We start from the raw sequence: 21,782 nt of genomic DNA on the forward strand, positions 1-21,782 counted from the left end.
ATTGAGCATGGCTAACAGTGTCCAATTGGAGTCCACACAAGTTGAAACCAGGGGAGTCATCCAGGTGAGAACAGAAATGGGAGAAAACAGAATGTTGGAGAATATTTTCATCTACTGGTAGGTGAAGAAAGAGCAGTGAGTGAAAGAAACTGAGAAGGAGCTTACTAGAGAGTAGGAAAGAAACAAGGAGAGAATGATAATCATGAAAATGAGAAGAATTTCTAGATGGGAGATTAATTATAGCAATTTGCTATACATAAGCAAAAAAGAAAAAAAAGAGAGAGAGAAAAAAGAAGCAAAGGGCATTGAATTTGGTAATTAAAAAATGACTGGGTGATCGTTGGAAAAGTAGGGACATTAGATTTTGTTATGGGTCTTTCATCGTGAGAAGGGTGGTAGATCCTTTTGGAAATCTAATGAAGCTATGGACCAGTCACAAGCAGAAATAGGCACTCACAAATAATTTTGTCATATAACTTAAGAGTTTTTCTCAGACCCCTTTGAAATCACTTGAGGATCCCCATTCTAACTTAATTGTGGTAAAATCTTAGATTGAGGTATTGATGCATTAGCATTAAAAGTTTCATGTCCAAGATCTAATCAGGCAGAAGAAAAGAGGTATATCTACCAGATGGCCATTGATAATGAGATGAATCCCATACCTTTAAAATATACATAGAACACAGCAGTTATGTAAAAACTGTTGATCATTGCTTTCTCTGGTTTTGACTCTAGACACACTAAAAATGAATCTGCCAAGTCCAGTTTTCTGATCTTTTCCCACCTAACATTCCAAGTGGCTTCAGGTGGCCACATATTCTTTACTAAATCCATCTCTAGCCTTCTGGGCCTGCTATATCAAATGTCACAAAATGTAATTGTTTATGTCTACTGCTCTCAATCAAAATATTCCAGCTGGCAGCTTGAGGGAGGGCTTGAAGAGTGGGAAGAGGGACAGAATGTAAAACTCAGAGGTACCAAAAACAGGAAAAGATTTTTTTTTTCCATTTGATGGTTTATTGTTTGATATTTTTGAATCAGTACGTGCTCTTGGCTCTGTCTCCTCAGTGCTAACTATGGCATTGCACAAAGCACGCCAGCAGTTACACAGCTCCATTTTTCAGGGAAAGGATTTATTATTTCATGCCTCATTCACACTTTACTTTAGTAAATCTACAGTGTTAGCAGCTATCGCTCACACAATCTCAACTTGTCATCCCTATTCCTTTATACCATTCTCACCGCCCCCACCAAAAAAAAAAAAACCCCAGTGTGGATTCTCTGTCAATTTGGCAAGAATTGGCCAAATTCTCTGGAACAACTCTGTATCCAACATTACTGACAGCTCATTCATATCCTACAAACATTGAAGAAACAACATTTGTTTGTTGTATTTTTTGTTTTCTTGGTGCCGAATACCACATGATTTGTCCGTGGGTTTCTTCCTATTACTGATTCCCAGCATCGTTACTTCTGTTCAAACACTCTTGGTAATGCTTTATTTTTCATTATTTTGTAGTAACAAAAATTAAACTAACCTAATGTGCTAATAATGGCACAACTGATTTTATTCTGAAAGTAGAAAATTAGAGTGTTGGAAATACTTGCTCAAAAAATTTTAAAGGATGCTTATATCATAATATTGATTAAAAACATCTTCAAGCACTAAACATTTTTTAACTGAAATAAGAACTTATATATAACAGTGGATTTGGAGGTGAGGCAAATTTTATAATCAATATAAATTAACCTACTTTACTTTAGCATGTCAAACTACATCTTAATGAAGCCCAAATCAGTCTATTTGATTCAAAACTTGATTTTAAGTGATCTCCAACTTTATGAAAATGCCTTGGTTTTCACTAATAAATCTATTCTTCTCCTATTTTCCAACCACTTGTTTTCTCATAAAAGAATTAACTTCTAAAGAGTGCTAACACATCAGTATTGAGGAAAAACCAAAGAGAAAACTGAGGATGATTAAGAGACATCAATCCTGTCATCATTTTGGCTGAAAAGAAAAAGAACTGTGTTAAAAGGATTTAAGTAAAGATATGAGGAGACCCATAATTCACAGGAGACACTAAACATGTGTCTGAAGCAAACCAACAATTGTGCTTTTCCCACTTCTGCTCGGAGAAGAATCAAATATTCTGCCTCAGGTTCCATGTCTCTCTAGTTGAAATGAGAATGGGTGGTTCAACCACAATTTGAATAGTGCTGAGTTCCAAGGAGATATTCAGAATTCATGTGCTATATTTATTTAACTTTAAGAGATCTCATTGTGCTTTATGTACATCTTTGTTCTCTTTTACAACTTCATATAAGCAATTTTGAACAAAAGTCTGTGTGTGTGTGTTTGTAGGGGGCTGTCTGTGTGGGTCTGTGTGTATTTGTGTAGGAAACCTTTTCGGGATCCAAGGGCTATAATTAATAACTGCAGACAACCCTCACACTGTGCTTGTTACTTGTACTGTTTTCTCTCCCTCTCCTTATTCTCTCCCCTTTCTCCTCTCCCTCTATCTCTCTCTCTCTCAGACACACACACACACACACACACACACGTAGTCCTTGCCACAACCCTAGTATTTTCCCATTTTACAATGGGAAAACTAAGGCACAATGAAATTCAGCAATTGCCTTCAATACCACAGTTGGCCAGTGAGAGGGACTTAATGAACCACTCCATTAAGAAATTTTGGGGGCTGGCCCCGTGGCTTTGCGGTTAAGTACGCGTGCTCCGCTACTGGCGGCCAGGGTTTGGATCCCGGGCGCGCATTGACGCACCGCTTCTCCGGCCATGCTGAGGCCGCGTCCCACATACAGCAACTAGAAGGATGTGTAACTATGACGTACAACTATCTACTGGAGCTTTGGGGGAAAAAAAGGAGGAGGATTGGCAATAGATGTTAGCTCAGAGCCGGTCCTCCTCAGCAAAAAGAGGAGGATTAGCATGAATGTTAGCTCAGGGCTGATCTTCCTCACAAAAAAAAGGGGGGGGGATTAGAAAAAAAAAAAAGAAATTTTTGTTCACTAAACTATATGTCTCATTTATTTCAAGAACCTAGCTGGTTTGGGTTGCTTCTGGGAGATGCAGTTTCCTAAGAGAAACTTAGATTGAATTGATTGAGAATGTAATAGGTAATTAGGGGCAAAAATAGTCTAGTGTTATGAATATGTTAGGCATCAACTATTTCCTTTTTAGGATTCTTTATCTTACTCAGAATATATGAAAGTACTAGCTAGGTTTTATGGCCTCTCATGCCTATTTAATAGCACGAGAGAGTTCAGGCTGACTATTATGGTACATTAGAACTTAGCTGATGTGGAATGATGGAACACTGTTCCCTTTCCTATGGTTCCTAAGCATAAATTCTATAGAAATATGATGTAAGCAAATTGCTGCTCCCAGAATTTCTGCCTGGAATATTCTAATTATGCCCAAATCCCCATTGCTGCAACACCCCAGTTAATTCTTGCTTATTTATTAAGACCGAGTCCAAGTATTGCCTTTTTATAAAGCTCTGATTCCTCCAGGAAGAGTTAGTCTTCCCTCTTGCTTTTACAGCACTTTGCACAGATGTCCTTCTACTCTAACACTTCCTAAATGGACATCTAAGATAAATCAGACAACAGGGATGCTGTTATTTTCTTTTGTACATTCCCAATGCTTGTGGAACACCTGATAACTAAATGTTATTGAATAACAGTCTTGTTCAAATTCATGAAACAGCCTTGAGTCGTTCACCCGATTCTAGTTTTAGTCAAAGAGATGGAGATGTCTCCATGTGCAAACTGGAAGTTTCACACAATCTTAAGTCTTACTTGCTTCAGACACGTACGGAAAATAGCAGCAGTTCTCTTAGGAGCGTGTGACTCACCTTGCTTGACTTGTGGTCCACATTAAAAGCGGCAATTGCACCCTCTGTGTTCTTCCTCCCAGATTTGGTTATTACATATTCAGCAAGTTTGTTCGCTAAATAGGTCTTTCCCGTACCACTTGGACCCGAAAGTATAATTCTGTGATGCTCCATCAACAAATTAAAGTACCTTTGGGTAATTGGTTTAGGAATCAGCGTATCAAAAACAAAACTGTCCAAACTGTTTTCTTCTACCCCTGAAGGAAGAAACAAAGGGGATAGCACGCCTTATTGTTCTACATAACCTAGAATTTAAAATACAGTGTCACTCGACAACAGAGCTTCGTTATCTATAGGAATGCAGTCCTTGCAAAATCCTTTATTTGATATTTCCATCGCACAAACATGTGTTGCCATTTTAAGACAGAAAACATCAGTAATAAGGCAGAGTGAACATCCAAATGAAAGCCATTACTTTTGGAAAAAGCAGCCATTTTCTTTTGCTCTGGGTTTCCTCCACTGTCCACTTCACGTTTCCCACTTATGTTTCCAGAGAGAAATGGAAGCATTACTATAAAGTCTATGATAAAATCTTTCTTACCTTTGAAGGTGGTAATTTTGTTAAGAATAAATGCAAAGCTTAAAATGTAAAATATATATGTTTGTGTGTGTATGTTCTTCCCTTTTTCTTACTCTTTTCTCCTTCACATTATTTTCTCCTCTCTCTCATTACACATCCCAGCTGTACAACCATTTAAGCTTTTGAAGAACACTAATTGTGATATTTGGCAAGGAATTAAGAAGGAGAGCAACAGTATCTCCTTTTACTAACCCAATTACCTTAATCATAAAATCAAATTTTGACAAATTCCTCTATTAGTCCATAGTTTATATAGATGAGTTCTAATTCTTTAACATATATGAGCAAGGAATTATGGAGACAAACACACTTTAGGTATTCTATTTGCCTATAATTAATCACATCATCCAAAGCAAAGAAAACAGAATTTCTCATCCCTGATTCTTAACTTCCATTCTTTATTCCCACTGGGTATTTATTAGGTATGCATATTTTAAAATCAAAGATGTCGTGATGATACATTACTTTGGAATATACAATAATTTTTTTGAATCCTCCCTAAAAAAAAGATGATAATGGAAAACCTAGAAATTTGAAATTCCCTAAATCCCATTCATTTTTGTGATTCTGGGAGAATCTTCAAAATTACATTCCACTTCACATCCTAAAACTCAAAGAATTTCATTTACTTGGATTTCAGTGTTTTTAGTAGGATTTTAGTGTTTTACATATAAACATGGCTCATTTCATACCATCATACCATTTCAAAACTATCAAAGTGGTTAACGTAGTTTTCAAATACAAAAATTTGAAGGGAAAGTGCAAAAGAAAAGAAAAGAAATATTGGTAAAAAAATACAATTGTGCTTTTCTTTTCATTTTTATTTTTACCTTTCAGGTTCACAGTGATGATGTTATTATCTCCAACAAGGTATCCACAAGGCAGCAGTTCAGGCACTTCTAAGCTGTGGGATCTAATTAAATCTCCTATACAGTAGCTAGCGATGCAGTCTGAGCTCAGACCAAGGCTAGTGGATGTATCAATTCGAAACACATATTCCTAAAATGGTACGTGCGAAAAAGGAAAGTCAAAACAGAGGTTCAACTCGTCTACAACAAATACAAAACTCATGGGGATATGAAGTTAGCTGTCAAGAATTTTAGAAATGGGTAATACAAGAACTATTAATATCAAACAGCACAAAGAGAGAAAGCTTTCCTTAATCTTTGAAATGGAGGAGAGGAAAAGCAGGTATGTCTACCCTATTAAAGCTAAGGGAAGCATCTCAAATGAAACACATTTGAAACACAACATACCTTAAAGAGACGTCTAATTACACCATCTAAGACATCCCACTTGGTCTTTCCACTAACACCAATGGAGCCTATCAGATATGCCTGAGACTTCTGATCCTAAATAAGAACAAAGTAAAACAAGATAAAATCCAACAATGTGTCTTGCTTTATGACTACATTTTCTACTAAAACTTGTTAATGTAGTGGTGATTAAGAATAAAATATTTATCAGGCCTATGAGTTTTATAGTAAGAGAAACACACTGGATTATATAAAATAAAACATACCCCTCAAAATTAACCAACCAACCAACCAAAATAGCAATAGCAACAACAACAAGAAAGAAAGAGATTAGATGAAGCGATAATGTCAAGGTAAACTGATTCACGATCTATTCAGCAGATGAGAAAGGGCTAGGAGAGAACAGTCTTCTGTTTTCATGCAGTGGGTGCATTTCTGAAGAGAAGTAGCTTGGTAGGTGGGAAATGGTGATAGAGATGGAAGAGAACTTTATCATGTAAGTCCTAGAACTTCATCTTACTATTTTTGTGATCTTATCTTTCTTAAGTCCAAAACTCAGTTTTTCATTTATTAACTTAGTTTATCTCTAAAGTCCAATCCAGCTTTAAAAAAATAAGTTGTCTATGGTAGTATGGCATTCACATATTTACAAAACAGGTTCCATTCTGAATTTATCAGAAAATTCACTATTTAAAAGAACTTGCCAGGAGATTCTACAGAACTCATTTTATCAAACAAAGACTCTCTTTACAATACAAATAATGGCCCCAAACTTATCCTTTTTGTAGGATGGGATTTTGAGGAATTTCTACATACATTAGAAAAGTAAACAATTCAAGACTTATAGTCTAACTGGAGCCTCTTTTATGACGATTGGAATGGTTACATGAAATAATGATCACGATACCAGTAGATATAATTAGATAGTTGATATATTACAATCCTGGTTTGAGTCACCAACTGCATGGTCCTCAAGAGGTTGGTAGAATAATAACTGAGTCAGGTGTTAGAAGACATGGATTCTACAGCACACAATCTCCACCACCTAATTAAGAAATGTGACCTTAGGTAAGTCAGTTAGCTGTCTCAGAGCCTCAATTTCTTCATCTGTAACATTTAACTCTATAAGGGTAAATGATCATCACAATTATTTAAATATAACCTGAGTTAGAAGCCAATACTTTTTTCAGAAAAAGTTGAGAAATTCACAGCAAAATCATTATGAGTTTTTTTTTTACCACTGTTATGGATTGAATGTTTGCATCCCCCGAAAATCTATACATTAAAGCCATAACCCTCAAGATGATGGTATTTGGAAAGGAGGCCTTTAGAAGGTAATTTGAGTTAGATTAGCTCATTAGGCTGGGAGCTCTCATGAGATTAGTAGCCTTATAAGTAGGAGAAGAGAGAGAGAGGTCTTGTACACACACTGAGGAAAGGCCATGTGAGGACACAGCAAGAAGGCGGCCATCTGCAACCCAAGGAGAGAGCCCTCACCAGGAACCAAATAAGCTGGCACCTTGATCTTGGACTTCAGAACTGTGAGGAATAAACTTCTGTTTCTTAAGCCACCCAACTCATGGCACTTTGTTATGGCGGTCCAAGAAGACTAAGACAACCACTTTCAACCTTCAAAGATGTTGTCGTTTAGAATTATTTTGAAAAAGAAAACTTATTTTCCAGTCTTATTGTCACTCAGTCAAAATGGATGCTCATACAATGCTTTGTAAGCAGCTGCCTTTAAATTAGAGATAGTTTAAGCTTCCCTGAGACTATTAGAGTCTCTCACGTAAAGACCCACTTGGGAAAATCAGGCACAAATCTGCAGGTCAAGCAGGAAGTTTACAGCACTGCAATTCTTGGTGTATTTGCCCTGTGTAAAAATGCACAAGTGCTATCTCGCTTTTCAAACTTAAATACTTCAATTATTTTAAAATTTTAAGGGATTCTTTGTTTTTCTCTTTAATAGAAAAAAATTTGGATACTTACAAATTTGTATTCTTGGCCACTCATCTACAAATTCAGCTTAAAATAATATTTTTAGTTTTATGAAAGGGCTAGAGTCAGAACATCGCCAATTTGAAGGCAATACTTGATTCCAAAAAAATTAAAATACTTGCCTTATCAGCTAAGACTTTGCTTAAAAATGATACAGATAAGCAGTATCAATGGAATTTGTCATACTGAACTTAGTATAATATGTCTTTCCAATGTCTAGAATATTCATAAAGCTTATAGTCTCCTCTTTATATAAAGACCATGTTGACACCTCTAGCAATATGTTACTACACATCATAAATATCACCTATAATTTTACAAATGATACTGAAAGAATATGTTAGAGAAGGTATTTATGTCAAAAAAAAGCAATGATTTTTTTTAAGTTTTAGAAATGAGTGTGGCTGACAACCAGAATTGTTTTCAGTGAATGAACATGACATCCTGAGACACATTTCTACTTACAGGATGATGTCATTTCTTTCGAGTCTCTAACTTTTATGCTTTTATAATATATTAAGCTAATGCAATGTACATACCACTTGAGTAGTAATAAGTAGTATACTTAGAACAAATATTCAAATATAAAATACATTTGCTTCATGGTCATTCTCATCCTTTAGTAATAAAGAACTTAAGATTAAAGAAATACCTTTGCTCGACCATAGCCCTTGCTTATGGAGACTATAATTTTCACACTGCGGCCGTCTTTATGTCCAGTTGCATCACCAGCATCATCTAGCAAAATATCTACCAAATTTTCAAAGAAACACACACAAACACACACACAATAGAGTCACATTAGCTTGGATTTGTTTGCTGTCATTGTTTTCTCCCTCATAGTTTGATATCTTTCAATGGGAATATTTCGCCTTTCTGCTTCCCATTCTAGCCTAACTGGTTTGAAAAAACTCAGCTTTCAGGAAGATGAATTAGTGTGGTTGGTTAAAGTTTCAATCTAAGAATTTATTTCTGCTTCCAAAGGTCTTCACCCAAGTGTTGGACCATTGTCTTTAGCTGAGGAAATAAGGGGTTTCTTTTCCTATTGTGCACAGAGTGGAGGAACACCCGAGCAATGTTCAGTTACTCTGATAACCGGGACAAGCCCCAGAAGCAGTCTGATTCTTCTATCCAACCTAAAATAGCCAAGCTCAATACCTATGTAATTTGTGGATGCAAAGGTGCTGAGACCGATTGGCAACTGAAATTATTTTCAAGCATTTGCAGATGTCCAGCTATATTACTGCTTACCTTACATATAAGTAATTGCCGGGTACTGTTATTGAATTTCAACCATGGCATTTCTACTTCCCTACAGAAGTCTATTAAGTATCACTCTCCTGTACCCTTCATGCTCATGGTTTCAAAGCCAAAATAGTATTTCTAGTAATCAGCTAAGAGTTACAGAAGTACGATAAAGCTAGCTAACTTTTAAAGCACCAGCCTTTAATGTATTTAAAGATTAATTTTCAAAAAATATCATATGAGATTAATATCCAATTTGGAGAATTATTAAGGCAAACTATCCTAAATATATGTTTTCCTTTGACAATGATGTTATTATTGAGCCATGTTCAATATGAATATGGTATTCTGAGGACAAAGGAAACTCAGTTACATGCTGAAGAGCACGTGCCTGGTGACAAGGGGACTCAACTGCTCTGACTGTAAATTCATAGAGACAAGAGCTGTGACTGTACCATCAGAGAAAAACAATTTAATCAAATGGCTCCTGAAAATGGAACGGTTCTATTATCTTAATTAAGAATATGAAATTTTGCAAGGAAAGAAGCAAAAAAAGCTCTTAAGGCCATAACAATCAAAACAACATTTAGAATTTGAGGAATATGAAGATTTTCACTAGAAGTTTTTAAATTGTCAAAGACAATCTCCCTTACTGGAATTTAATCATTTTCCCAGATTAACATCCTCATAGTCTCTCACTTTTTTGCCTTTCTCACTGAAAAATTAAACTCTTCCTTAAGTGTCATTTTAATTTTAATTCTCTTGCTCCTTTTCTCAGGAGTTTAGAGTAGCTTACTGTTGGCTGTTCACATCTAAATTTCCTGTAGTTCATGACCAAATTACCTCTTTAGTACTTTGCTCAATTATTCATAAATGTTCATAAATATTCAACAAATATTTATTAAGCATAAAAGATATCAGGAACTGTGCTGGGCATTGGGAATGAATACCAAGGTGCAAGGAAAATGAATTCCCTGCTCTTTTGGAGTATACATTCTTAACAAGGTAATTTCAGAATGTGTTAAGTGCAAGAAATAAACAGCACAGAGCAGTGAAATACTGAAAGGAGCCTGCTCTAGACAGATAGGTCATCCTGGAATGCTTCCTCGAGGAGGTGGTGTTTGGAGATAAGACCCGGAGGCTGAGAAGTGCTATGCAAGTGAAGACCTAAGAAAAGAGGTCCAGTAAAGGAGAACAAATGCAAAAGCCTTGATGAAAGAGCTAGGTGTGTCCAAGGAACAGACAGATGTTCAGGGTGGCAGGAGTGAGAAGACCAAGGGAAGAGTGGGGACTGGTATGAAATGATGTCGAAGTGGGTAAGGGCTGTATCATGTCTGACCTTGTAGTCCGCAGCAAGGAGTTTAATCTGGTTTCTGATCCACTTATCTACTTAAGTTTGCCTCAGAACATGTTACTCATTTCATGTCATGCTTACTCTTAAAAACTATGCTTAAAATATGAATTTTCTCCCTACAGCAGTGAGGTAAATATTTACCAATAAATGAGTGAATGTCCTTGGCTCTTGCATATGTGTCTCCTTAAAGCAAAATGAATACAGTAGTTAAAAGGCCAGGCAGCGGATTCATTGGGACGTGAATTCAAATATTAGTTCTGCTACTTACTGATTGTATATCTTGAGCAAATTATTATAGTCACTTTCCTAAGTCTTGGTTTCCTCATCTGTAAAATCGGGCTCAAACAGCACCTACTTCATAGGGATATTGAGAGTATAAGAAATAATGCTTTTAAAGCACTTCATCCTCAATATTCAGTAGGCTTAGCTGTTCTAACGATTATTCCTTTTCTCTGAGTGTTTATTCGAACTCCTTCTTTTGACAGTGGGAGAAGCACATCAGGACTACTCTGGGTCTCCCCCTTTTCACAGTATATTGATAGGATGATTACCTGAAGAAACAATTCCAAGGAAAAAGGAAAAATAGCAAGTTGAGGTGAGGGTCCTCTGTGGTTTTTTATAGAAAATAAGTTATGGTCCTCTGTCAACATTTTGAAGGAAGAATAAAGAGATCTGACATTCTGGTTACAATCAAGAGAAATTCTGACAAAATTTGAAGGGTTTTCAGACTTCTGTCTTTATTGGATGTATAGGACATGCAGTTATATTTCAGGAACTGGACATTCATCAATTATCCTCTCTTCTGTCTACTTCTTTCCTTTTTTAAAATTAATCATGAACGCTAGAATGATTTTCTGTTAAAAAATCCCAGCATAAATGCATTTTTGAATCCCAATTTTGAACCCGCTAATAGTGAAGGCAATCAAGACAGTATCCTAGTCATGTGATTCAATTTTTTTGTTAATTCAGATGCAAGTATCACTACTGAAAAATAATTAAGGAAATAAAATAATATAGGACTAAAAATAAATGATGAAGTGGGTAATTAAAAAGCACATTTTTGAAAAAAAATCTTAAAAATTGCTCCCCCCAAAATTGCCCCAAATTCTCAGTCATGGCCATCAGTGTGCTCAGTCCGATGAACACAGAAATTGTAAATTTGATTTCTTTGATTTTATATTTATCTTTATGTGTTCTAGTCTTTCCTAGACCTGAATTTTAGTTTCATTTTTATAAGGCTGTTCTTTCTAAACTGCCTTCAGTAATAACCTTGCCTCTTTCTAACTTTATCATATTTATATTTCAAAGGATAAAACACAATCAAGTAACAGGCATGAAATCCTGCCAGTAAGCTGTCCTGTAAGGTACCCGCCCCTGTCTTTCTTAGGAGTTAAGCCCAGGGACACAGACATGCATTGACTGCTGTTAGGTGTGGTTCCTACTTCACTGCTCCGTCAGGGTCATCACTGACAACCCAACATACAGGATATTGCTCAGGCTCTCAGATTCTACACATTTAAAGTTTTTGTTCTTTCTTTTTTAGCATCTTTTGAAGAGACACAGCAATTACATACAATTTACACACTCATGTTATAACCATATTTCCATAGTCTTATTTTAGCTAATAATCTGTAAATTCATTTAATTCTGAAATCTCTGTTCTTTCTTGGCTATTAATATTAGTTTTATTTGATGCTTATTCTCAGAATTTATTTCTTTCCCCCAATCCTCACCAAATTTTATAAACATTGTTTTCTTGGATTTCAAGGGAGTTTCCACTTGCCTTTTATAAGAAAAAGGCAAGTATATTTGGGTCATTCATTTTATATTATGAAGGGCAGACATAATAGTAGAATTTTTAAAATTCTGATTTTTTAGAAGCAACAGATGTGATTTATGGAAAATCTCATCAATATCAGCACACTGTGTCATTTCTCTTCGTTTTTGTATCTGAATTCTTCTATTTTCAATGTAATTTAAGGTAAGCAGTGAAGTTTCTCATGTCTATAATGGAGTCTAAAGTTACCCAGGAGTATGTATATTATTGGTTTCCAAGCGTCACCTGCTGGCTGTGCTTTGAAATTACCACAGATCCTCACGTGAATCTTTCCTAAACTAAATTCTATGTATATAAAACGATTCAATGCCATAGGAGCAGTTACACTTTATAGCTGAACAGCTCATCAGAGATTAAGACAACATCAAATCCTATGATTCTATTTGCAACTGAATCAAAACTGTACCCTTGTCCCATTATCAGTACCACTGAATACAACAACAGTGTGCTCTTTTTGTTTGTTTGTTGAAAATTTAATAGAGCTACAGACTGGGTGATGGAGTAGCATTATGTTCTCTCTGGGCAAGACCGTGTAAGATCATCTAGTCAAATCTGGAATAGGTCCTGATACACTTTAAATAGGCTTTGTACACTTACAACACTATAAAACTGCATGGGGTTATTAGCATCATATTCATGAGTGCTAATGATCATCACTGAGAATGTTATCTCTTCATCCTACTTGTAATGACGGAGGACGGACTTTTCAAGCAGAAGTAATTTTTTAACAAATTGATATGAAAACCACATCTCTTAAGTCTTTCACAGAGAATGTTCTTTTAAAATTACAACTAAATAGAATAAATTTATAAGAGAAAAATAGGACTATTTCTGAGAATTAGAATGTTAACATTTTGAAGAGGGTATTGCTGAGGGGGATTAGTTTCTCCCAGTTCCAGGTCCCTCCTCTTTAAGTCATAGGCATGCTTTGACTCAGGTAGGCGCGTGCACAAAATCACCTGAGGTAACAGACTCTGTGATGTTCAAGTTGTTTAGAGAGAGTCCCAATGACTGCCGTGAAGATGAGGAGGACGTGCTACTTGAGGACTCTGACGGGGGCCGAGCAGGCTTAGCCGTGTTACCAGTTTCTGCCTTCAACCGGTCATTTTCAGCCTTCAGTATTTCTATTTCATTCTGTTGTAAAGATGAAAAACATGAAAAAAAACTGAGCTAGTTTTATTGAGAAAACGGCACCAACTCTTCTACCAGAGTTCATTATTTTGTTTATTAAATCATGTGGTGATATGTTAAATAAATATAAATTATCTAAACAGGATTTCCTTCCAAAGAAGGAAAGTTAACCTTTTCTCCATCTCTCACAAACATATATTCATGTATTCACAAAGATAGACACACTAACCATTAGAATTTTTTATAATTATTTTTTGAATATATCATATATTTGAGTTTTCCAGGACTTGGGCTCATTTGGATTAAGAATAATATAATTGAAGAGTTCATAACGTTTCTCATTTTAAAAGTATTGTTAAAATCTCATAGGCCAATAATGCCATCTGCAATACTCTTAATTCATGGAGAGTTGAAAAACAGAGCAAAATAAAAACAATATAAATAAGGTGACTTCAAATTACTTTAGAATCCCAGATAACATCTGAAAGTTTTTATTCCTTCAAAATGGGGCATTAAGCTCATAAAAACAACAAGAGCCTTTTGATGAATATATACAGTGGCAGATGAATCTGCTCGGCAACGAGCTTTTCTTATTTCAGTCATCTGTGGTTCCAAGTGATTACCGGTTCACAATAATAAAATGAAAACTTAGCCTGAGCACAGACTGGTTCTGAATTTAGCCTTCAGATGCTTCCCAAAAATACAAAAGCTTTACTTTTACAGATGGCATTCTACATCACTTTTACTTTCCCATTTAGAAAGCTTGTGTTACATTTCTGTTGTTTCCTCATTACTTTTGTTTTTCGATAAAAAATAGGTAAAAGTATTTGAAAGTCAGATTTCAAAAGAACAGAAAAAAGCCAACATAAAGGTAAATCGTGGAAAAGTGAAGAAGCAAGCATTGCTTCAGTTCCTCTAAAAACTCAGCTCTCAAGGGCATCCAATCACTAGCAACAGTGTCTTGAGTGGTCCTTGAGTACAACTGGCCAGTCGGCACTCCTTCCAACCCCGGATTTGATAAAATTCTCCATTTGCTATTAGGAAATGAGTTGCAAAGATTGAACAAACAGAGTACATTTCCACGGTGGGTTTAAAAGTGTGATTTGTTTTTATGATAACCAAGAGGAGAAAACAAGCAGCATCTTTAATCTCTCCTGTTTGTTCCTTGAAGGCACTTCGGCGCTGACCTGCATCCGGTTCATGGCTTCCCGGATCTGGTCAAGATGATGAGCAGAGCTGAGGGCCTCCAGCCGAATATCAGTTAATTTTAATTCCTTTTCCCTGAGCTCGCTCTTCAGCTGCAGAATTATCTCTGCCTCAGCCTCTGTGCATTCACAGATCCTGAAGAAGGAAACAAACACAAAATCAGTGGTCAGGGGAAGCCAGGGGATTAGAAAAGCAATGCTTCTTCTCAAGGCTGAACTGTGATATTATCCAGCAGGCATAGAAATTACTGGCTGCTGGCAAAACCTAGAGAAAAGGAGAAAGAGTTTTATAGACAGTAATACATTCACGGGATTCAAACTGAAAATAGTAGCTGTCTTTTTCTTTTAATCTTTTCTTCCTATTTTCTGAAGTTTAAAAACAATCTATTATTTTGGAATACAAAGTGATCCTCAAAATTCCCTTGTTGCTGATATTTTTCAAGGGACTTAAATTTATATTTGCAACATGTGAAATATTTTTTAAAGCAAAGTTATCTCCTTAAAATGCTGATTTCTTCTTTTGTAAAATTGTGCAAAGAATAACCTTATTTGCCACAACACTGTCTTCAAGTTACCATGAAAATCCAATATAAATATTGTAGAAAATAAATCAGAGAGATTAGTTTTGGACATTTAAATAATGGATGAGGTTATATAATCCTCCGGGTATGCTCAGCTGATTTAGGAGATCACAGCTAATAAGGCGAAATCACAGGTTTCAACTCATACAAGCAGGCTAGCTAGGGGCTGCTTCAAGGTCACATCCATTAAATCCTTACAGTTTTGTTGTTGTTTTGTGGACAGCTTTGTAGGAAATATGTCAAAAGAATTTGTTTCTTTTTAACTAATATCTTTTCCATTTAAAAGTGAGGATTAGGTTGCTGGTCACAAAATGATAGTGCTCTGTTCTTCCTTCCTACATGAGTCATGAAATTACATAATAAGATGTACAAGTGTCTTGAATGTTCCTGTTAGTGGTCTTGTTTTACACGATAGTTCTATACTAGTCATTGTCATGAGCATACAAGGAAATCTGATTTAAATAGTATATAAAACAAAGAGAATCATCTCATCAGAACACATGTTCCTACCTTCTAAATATTTTATTCTTGTACCATCAAATAGTGGGCTATTATAAAAATGCTATGCTAGATTATCTAATAGGATTAAATAAAAATGGATTGCAGTTTGATTTTAGGAAACCAAATTTTACTTCGTAATCAGAAAGAGAAGGTTTTGTTGTTGAAATGCATGCGGGTGATTTTAGAAAAGGCCAAAGCGAACACTGCGTAGGTTAGAAGCTGGGTCTGGCAGTTTGCATGCGTCACACTCCATTTTACCGGGATCTGTGCTTGTAGATCATAGGGCCATTTTGCCGTTTCTTTGGTGGCCAGGCAAAGGGTGACCTGCATTTAATGCACAGTTAGACAGAGACATGGACAAATGCAAGTGAAAAGAAGTGAGAATAATGATTTAGAAAAGTGGAGAACGAGATCAAGAAACACTCAAATTCTAATATATGAAAAACAAAAGAGAAACAAATGCTGTCTGCCATTCTAAGGAAGATCTGAAAATAATTGGTACAGACATGGCACTGCAGTTGTGAAAGTACACCCCAGTGACACTGAGTACACAAATACGGGCTTGGCCTGAAGTTGTTTTTAAAAATTCTTCAACGTTCTGCAGAGGGAGCGACTTACGCTGAGGCAGACTGCGAGGGCTTCATGGACGCTGACCCACAGTCACCAGCACTATGGGGCAACTTGGGGGACGCTGGAAGAGACGAGTCAGTAAGCTCTTCAATGTCCGAATGTGAGGAAGGAGGCTTGGTGGACTTTTTCTTCCCAAAGGCTTGTTTGAAGGAGCTTCTCAGCTGGAAGAAGAACAGATATTACCTTCCTTGTCTATTTGCACTTGAAGAGCTTTGCTTTGGGGCGTTAGTTGCAGGTGCCATCCTAGCCACTGCCTGGGGTCAGTATGTATAAGCAGAGTATTAACAGTTGCAGCACAGTATCTCTAAAAAAAATGATACCGTGTTTTGTGTTTTTGTTTTATTCTTGTATTAATCCAGCGCAGCACAAACATGGAAGGCTTTTAAATAGTGCAGGGTCAAGGGCATGGCTGTCAGAGCACTCATTTAAAACTAAGTACCTTGAAGGGATCTCCATTCCCAATGCTTCTCTCTTCAAGGCAATTTGTTTTAAATGGCCACTTTAGCGCTACAATCAAGTCATGTCCTGCTGACAGTATAAACTTAAAAAGCAAAATGAAATCAAATTCACTTAGCACTTCATTAATCGTGATTTTCTATTCAAATTTTCAATTCCCAGACTATTCAGAACCAGAATTGGTATCCCCTACAGCTCTATTCAGAAAATGGTTTTACTTCTTCTCTTTAAAATTTGAGATTAAAATGAAAAGACACAAAGAAAAGACATACAAGGTAATCTGTTTTTAAAAGGTATAAAAGCCTACTGCCAAAATGAATAGCATTCATGCCAAGGTAGGGTATTTTTTAGAGATGCATGCCAAATTGCCCACGGTTTATATTCACCTCACTTCCTCTAGAGTTCACCTTGCAGAAACATGAAAGAGTGTGGAATTACAAATCAAGGGAATGAAGGCTGATCAGTATTTTAAAATATTACCTGCATAAACATTTTTTTAAAACAAAAAAGATATTTCTTTCATTATTTATAGAAGGCACTCCAGTGAAGTCCTCTGATACTCATATTTTGGATTTCATCAAGCATTGTACTTATTTAAAATCTACCTTTGTTTCATGATGTTAAAGGAAATCTTTTACTTCATTGTTTTTAAGCATTTTTGCAATGATAGCATCTTCCCCTCAATTTTTTAGCAATTACTTAATATTATCATAAATTACATCTCTAGCAAACTTAAGGCATGCTTCTGTTAAAGTGCATTTCTATATTCCTGCTATATTCTCTTGGTAAAAAATACATAAAGCAGACACTACTGTAGTCGATTTCTTATGAGGTGAAACTTGATTCACACTATAAGCCCTGTTGATGCGAGGGGTGGGGAGGCATTCAAAGTCTCTTCTTTCCCTTTACCAACTCCACTTCTTCCCTTTCTCCTCTGTCACCATCATCATCACCTCCACCACCACAACCACAACCACCACCACCACCACAACCATAACCACCACCACCACCACAACCACAACCACCACCACCGCCATCATCATCATCATCATCTTTTTCTTCTTCTTCATCTCCACCTCCACAATAAACTCGTGCTCTAAGCCATTTATTTACAGATGTTATCCTATTTTTCTTTACAATAACTCTATAAAGTCAGTATTAATTATCCTATTTTTACAGATGAGAAAATTTAGGCCTTCCAAAAGGTAAAGTAACCTGCCCTAGATTCAAAGAGTAAGTAGCAGAGCTGGGATTCAAACTCAAGTTTAGTCATTCCCAACTCTAACACTTTGCTTTTCAGCACCATGCCACCCTAATCTGGGAGATGAGTGCAGCATTTGAGGAGTCATCCCCCTGAATGAGACTCTTTGTAAACTGATGGGGATCTCTAAAGCCCAAAAGGAAAAAGCCTGACTCATTGTGCAGTAATAAGCTTCTGAATGAGATAAATGATGATGGCTTACCCAGTTTTTCTTTTTCTTTTTCTTGGAGTCAGCATCATTACCACTGCCAATGCTGGAATGGCTTGTGGCACTGTTGATACTAGAAACGCTTTCAGAGGAATGCTGTCTTCTGATGCGAAGATCTAGCAACAGATAGAGAGTATCACATTTGCTCATAAAGACTTTCAATCTAAACAAGTAAGACTTTCAGGCTTTCTGACAGGAAGTCCTCCAATAAAAGTCAACACGGCTTTGTACAGATCATTTCAATGCAGTTTTGGTTTTATAAGTTCAATAAAGTACAACCATATTTGCTTTAATTAACTGGGTTATCTGCATTAAGATTCAATGGGAATCTCATATAAAAGTCTGTTGCACTGGTGGTTTAATAAGTTCTGAGTTTTGTCCAAAAATGAAATGCTATGCTACTGATTTCTACTGAATACCTGGATCAAAGAGTGCTTCCAAAATGATTTATTCCAAATGATTAGTTCCATGCAGTAAATGGAAACTCATAATAGCATAAGAATTAATTGTCTTTTTAATATTTGTACTTTGAATAAAGTTACCGAAGCCAAATATATTAACTTTCCATTTCACAGAATTATACCATGTTAGAGCCAAAACAAACCTTGGAAGTCATCTAAGCAATTTATCTCATAGATGAGGAAATTGAAGTGCAAAGAAGTTAAGTAACTTGACCAAGGTCAAAGAGCCCAATGAGGGGAAGATCCTCAAGAGAAAATCTGGGTAGAGGGTATTTGTGAATTAAATAGAAAATATATTTAAGACAGTGCAATTCTTCTATCATACCCCTAATGCTTGTCCATGACTTGGAGTAGTAATAACAGTAACAGTAATAACAACGGTTAACAATAAAGCTACCTTTTATTATGTGCTTACTCTACCCTGGGAGTATCTAACTTTATTCTTCAAGCCAGCCACTAAATGTAATTTTCTCATTGTCAAAGAGCTGAAAAACAGCTGAGCCAACCTGAGACCAAGACTGATTCTAAAGTCTGTTGTGCTAACTGCCATGTAATATGGCCTCTCTATACTTCTAAAAAGCATGTAGTACTTCTCTAGCTACATAAGATATTTTGAAGAGGATAGTATTTGATATTTAATCACTTTTTGAAAATATTCACCTACTCTATGCAATCAGCTTATATAATATTTATTTATAGTTAGTAACATTGAAATTGACATTTTATCTACTTACAGTGAACTGATATTAAGTGTTAGTGGAGACACTAAGAATTTATAAAATTACTTTTAAGGTCAAATCTGCTTTTAGGCCATTTCTATTACTATATTTAATTGGCACAAACTCAGATTAGCTAAGCAAAAAATCTCAGTGGAACTTACGTCAGAAATTACCATATAGCCTTCAAAAAGTTTCCATAGAAATAATAGTATAAAATCAAAGCTTTCCAGTTGACTGATTTATTTAACAGTAAACTGACCCATGGCAATGAAACTGTAACTAGTTACTTTCAAAACATATAATAAATGAGTATACATGTGGGTTTGTAATATACATGTACATATCTCTATCCTTACACTCATATACACATACATATCAATAAGTACTTTAATTTTTCCATTAAGATAATAACTATGCTGACAAATTTTATGGGAGAAAAAAATAGAGCTATTTTTCAGAATCCCTGGAGTTTGGTCTCTTACAACTATTTTTAAAAATAATGATGAGAATATTTACTGGTTTTGCATGCCAAAAAACATTACCAATATCAAAACCTAAATCAAGGTATTTATGTGTGCTGTTTTGATCCAACAATAAAGGAGCATAGTATCCCTTCATCAACTAATACGGAAGTTATATGAACAAACAATAGAAGAATATGTGTAGGTATTTATTTGTGTTTTAAATTTCTGCTGCAGTTGGCTATAGGCTTTTCTGAACAAGATGTAGTATTTGCTATTTTTTCCCTAATAACTGACTTTTACAAATAGAGCAGATGTTTGTTAAAGTACTCTAGAGTTTTTATTATATTCAGAATTAATAAATTGTATTTGACTTTGATTAATCTCCAATTTTAAAAAGATAGGTAAATTCTTATAATCATAGGTCAAAAGTAGTCCTTGGAGGTATTAGTTATGTTCCACTGTGACTGCATTCCCAATAAACATTAGCAAAGGCATAATTTCAATAATATCACGGAATGAAGGGAATGCATTTTACTTTTCTCTAACAATTCTTTCCTAGTGCTTACAAGTATTTGATTCAGTACATGGGACATCATAGAGCTCAGTAAAGAATGGTTGACCAAGTGAATATCAACAATCTGAACGAATGGAGAAGCTTATTTTAAAAGCACATATTTCAGTTACATGTTTGTTCATCTATTCATTTCCCACATCCCAACGTTTGCACCCCTACAGCCCTGGTTCAAGCTACCACCACCACTTACCTGCTCTACAGCACGAATTGCTGTCCAACTTACTCACCTTCCAACTATTCTACAAACAGTAGCTAGAGAAATCTTTTTAAAAGAAAAACCTCATCATCACTCCCTTACTTAAGACTTTTCAATAGATTCCCATTTTAATAAGAATAGAAAACATCTCAATTCTTAAATACGCCCTAAAAGTCCCTCAGTAATCTGGTCAGCACCTCTCTCTCCACCCTGGTTCTGTTATTTTATCTTTGCTCATTAGCACCTTTATGGAACTGACACAAGGAAGATAATCTCTTTCCTGCCTCAAGACCCTTCTGGAATGCTCCTCTCTCAATATTTACAATATGATTTGAGAATTATTCCTTGGATTTCCCCTTAACTGTTGCTGTCTTGGAAAGGCCTTTCCTGACTATGGCCCTCTGTTAGTTTCCCCGGTACCTTTGCTTTCTATGGCGTCTATTCTTCCCCATTTTAGAACTCATCACTATTTTAGTGCGCACAGTCAAGCACACCAATGATCACAACAATTGTTTGTTTTCTGCTCTCCCACTAGACTAATAGTTTGATGGAGACAAAGACTAGTGTATTTTGTTTACCATTATATATCCAGGGCCTTGTACAGAGCATGGCATGTGGTAGGCGACCAATAAGCACTTGTTGAATAAATTTATTCTTATTATTCATTCAACACAACTATGTTTGCCTAACATTCCTAAAAAATACTTACTGTTGACAGCAATTTAACACAAGTTTTGTCAAACTACTTGATACATGTTAAGGAAAAACTATTCCACGCGTATGCACAGAAGTAGTGACAAAAAGCAATAGTACCGTTTGAAAAATAAAAATAAAATTTTCCATTACCTTTACCTTTCAGCTTTATAATAATTATGGTTTATGATGTCACAATTGTTATATATATAATATACATCAATTACTTTTCATTGTAGTGGATTATGAGCCTTTGAGTATAGAGGCCTCTTTTTAATCTTCATATTTCAAGATCTACTAGAGCGCCTACTGCATAGCAGGTGCTCAAATAATGTTTGTGAATGAATAAATAAATTTATTCTATTATAGACTGCTATTATTTATTAGGATTTGTAAATAAATGTGATGAACAAATATAAAGAAAATAGAAAGTCATGTTAATAAATTGATATGTGATTTTGCCATAGTTGACCTATCGAAAAAAGTGTTACCGTGTTACCTCACTTCAAATA

The 21,782-nt window shown here is 35.7% G+C and overlaps 1 protein-coding gene across 4 annotated transcripts in view; it reads right to left on the bottom strand.

The window, feature by feature from the left end:
• NAV3 (neuron navigator 3) overlaps positions 1–21,782 on the bottom strand; it is a 558,397-nt gene that overhangs the window by 17,943 nt on the left and 518,672 nt on the right. For all 4 annotated transcript variants that reach the window (XM_058568737.1, XM_058568736.1, XM_058568735.1 and 1 more), the window contains 8 exons: positions 18,158–18,279; positions 16,227–16,399; positions 14,509–14,662; positions 13,150–13,324; positions 8,407–8,504; positions 5,757–5,852; positions 5,331–5,499; positions 3,882–4,117 (listed from right to left, as the gene is read on the bottom strand). In XM_058568737.1, the coding sequence (XP_058424720.1) occupies positions 3,882–4,117; positions 5,331–5,499; positions 5,757–5,852; positions 8,407–8,504; positions 13,150–13,324; positions 14,509–14,662; positions 16,227–16,399; positions 18,158–18,279 (1,223 nt within the window). The remainder of the gene's footprint in view (positions 1–3,881; positions 4,118–5,330; positions 5,500–5,756; positions 5,853–8,406; positions 8,505–13,149; positions 13,325–14,508; positions 14,663–16,226; positions 16,400–18,157; positions 18,280–21,782) is intronic.

The sequence above is a fragment of the Diceros bicornis genome, chromosome 25 (genome assembly GCF_020826845.1).
Source record: "Diceros bicornis minor isolate mBicDic1 chromosome 25, mDicBic1.mat.cur, whole genome shotgun sequence".
NCBI lineage: Eukaryota > Metazoa > Chordata > Mammalia > Perissodactyla > Rhinocerotidae > Diceros > Diceros bicornis.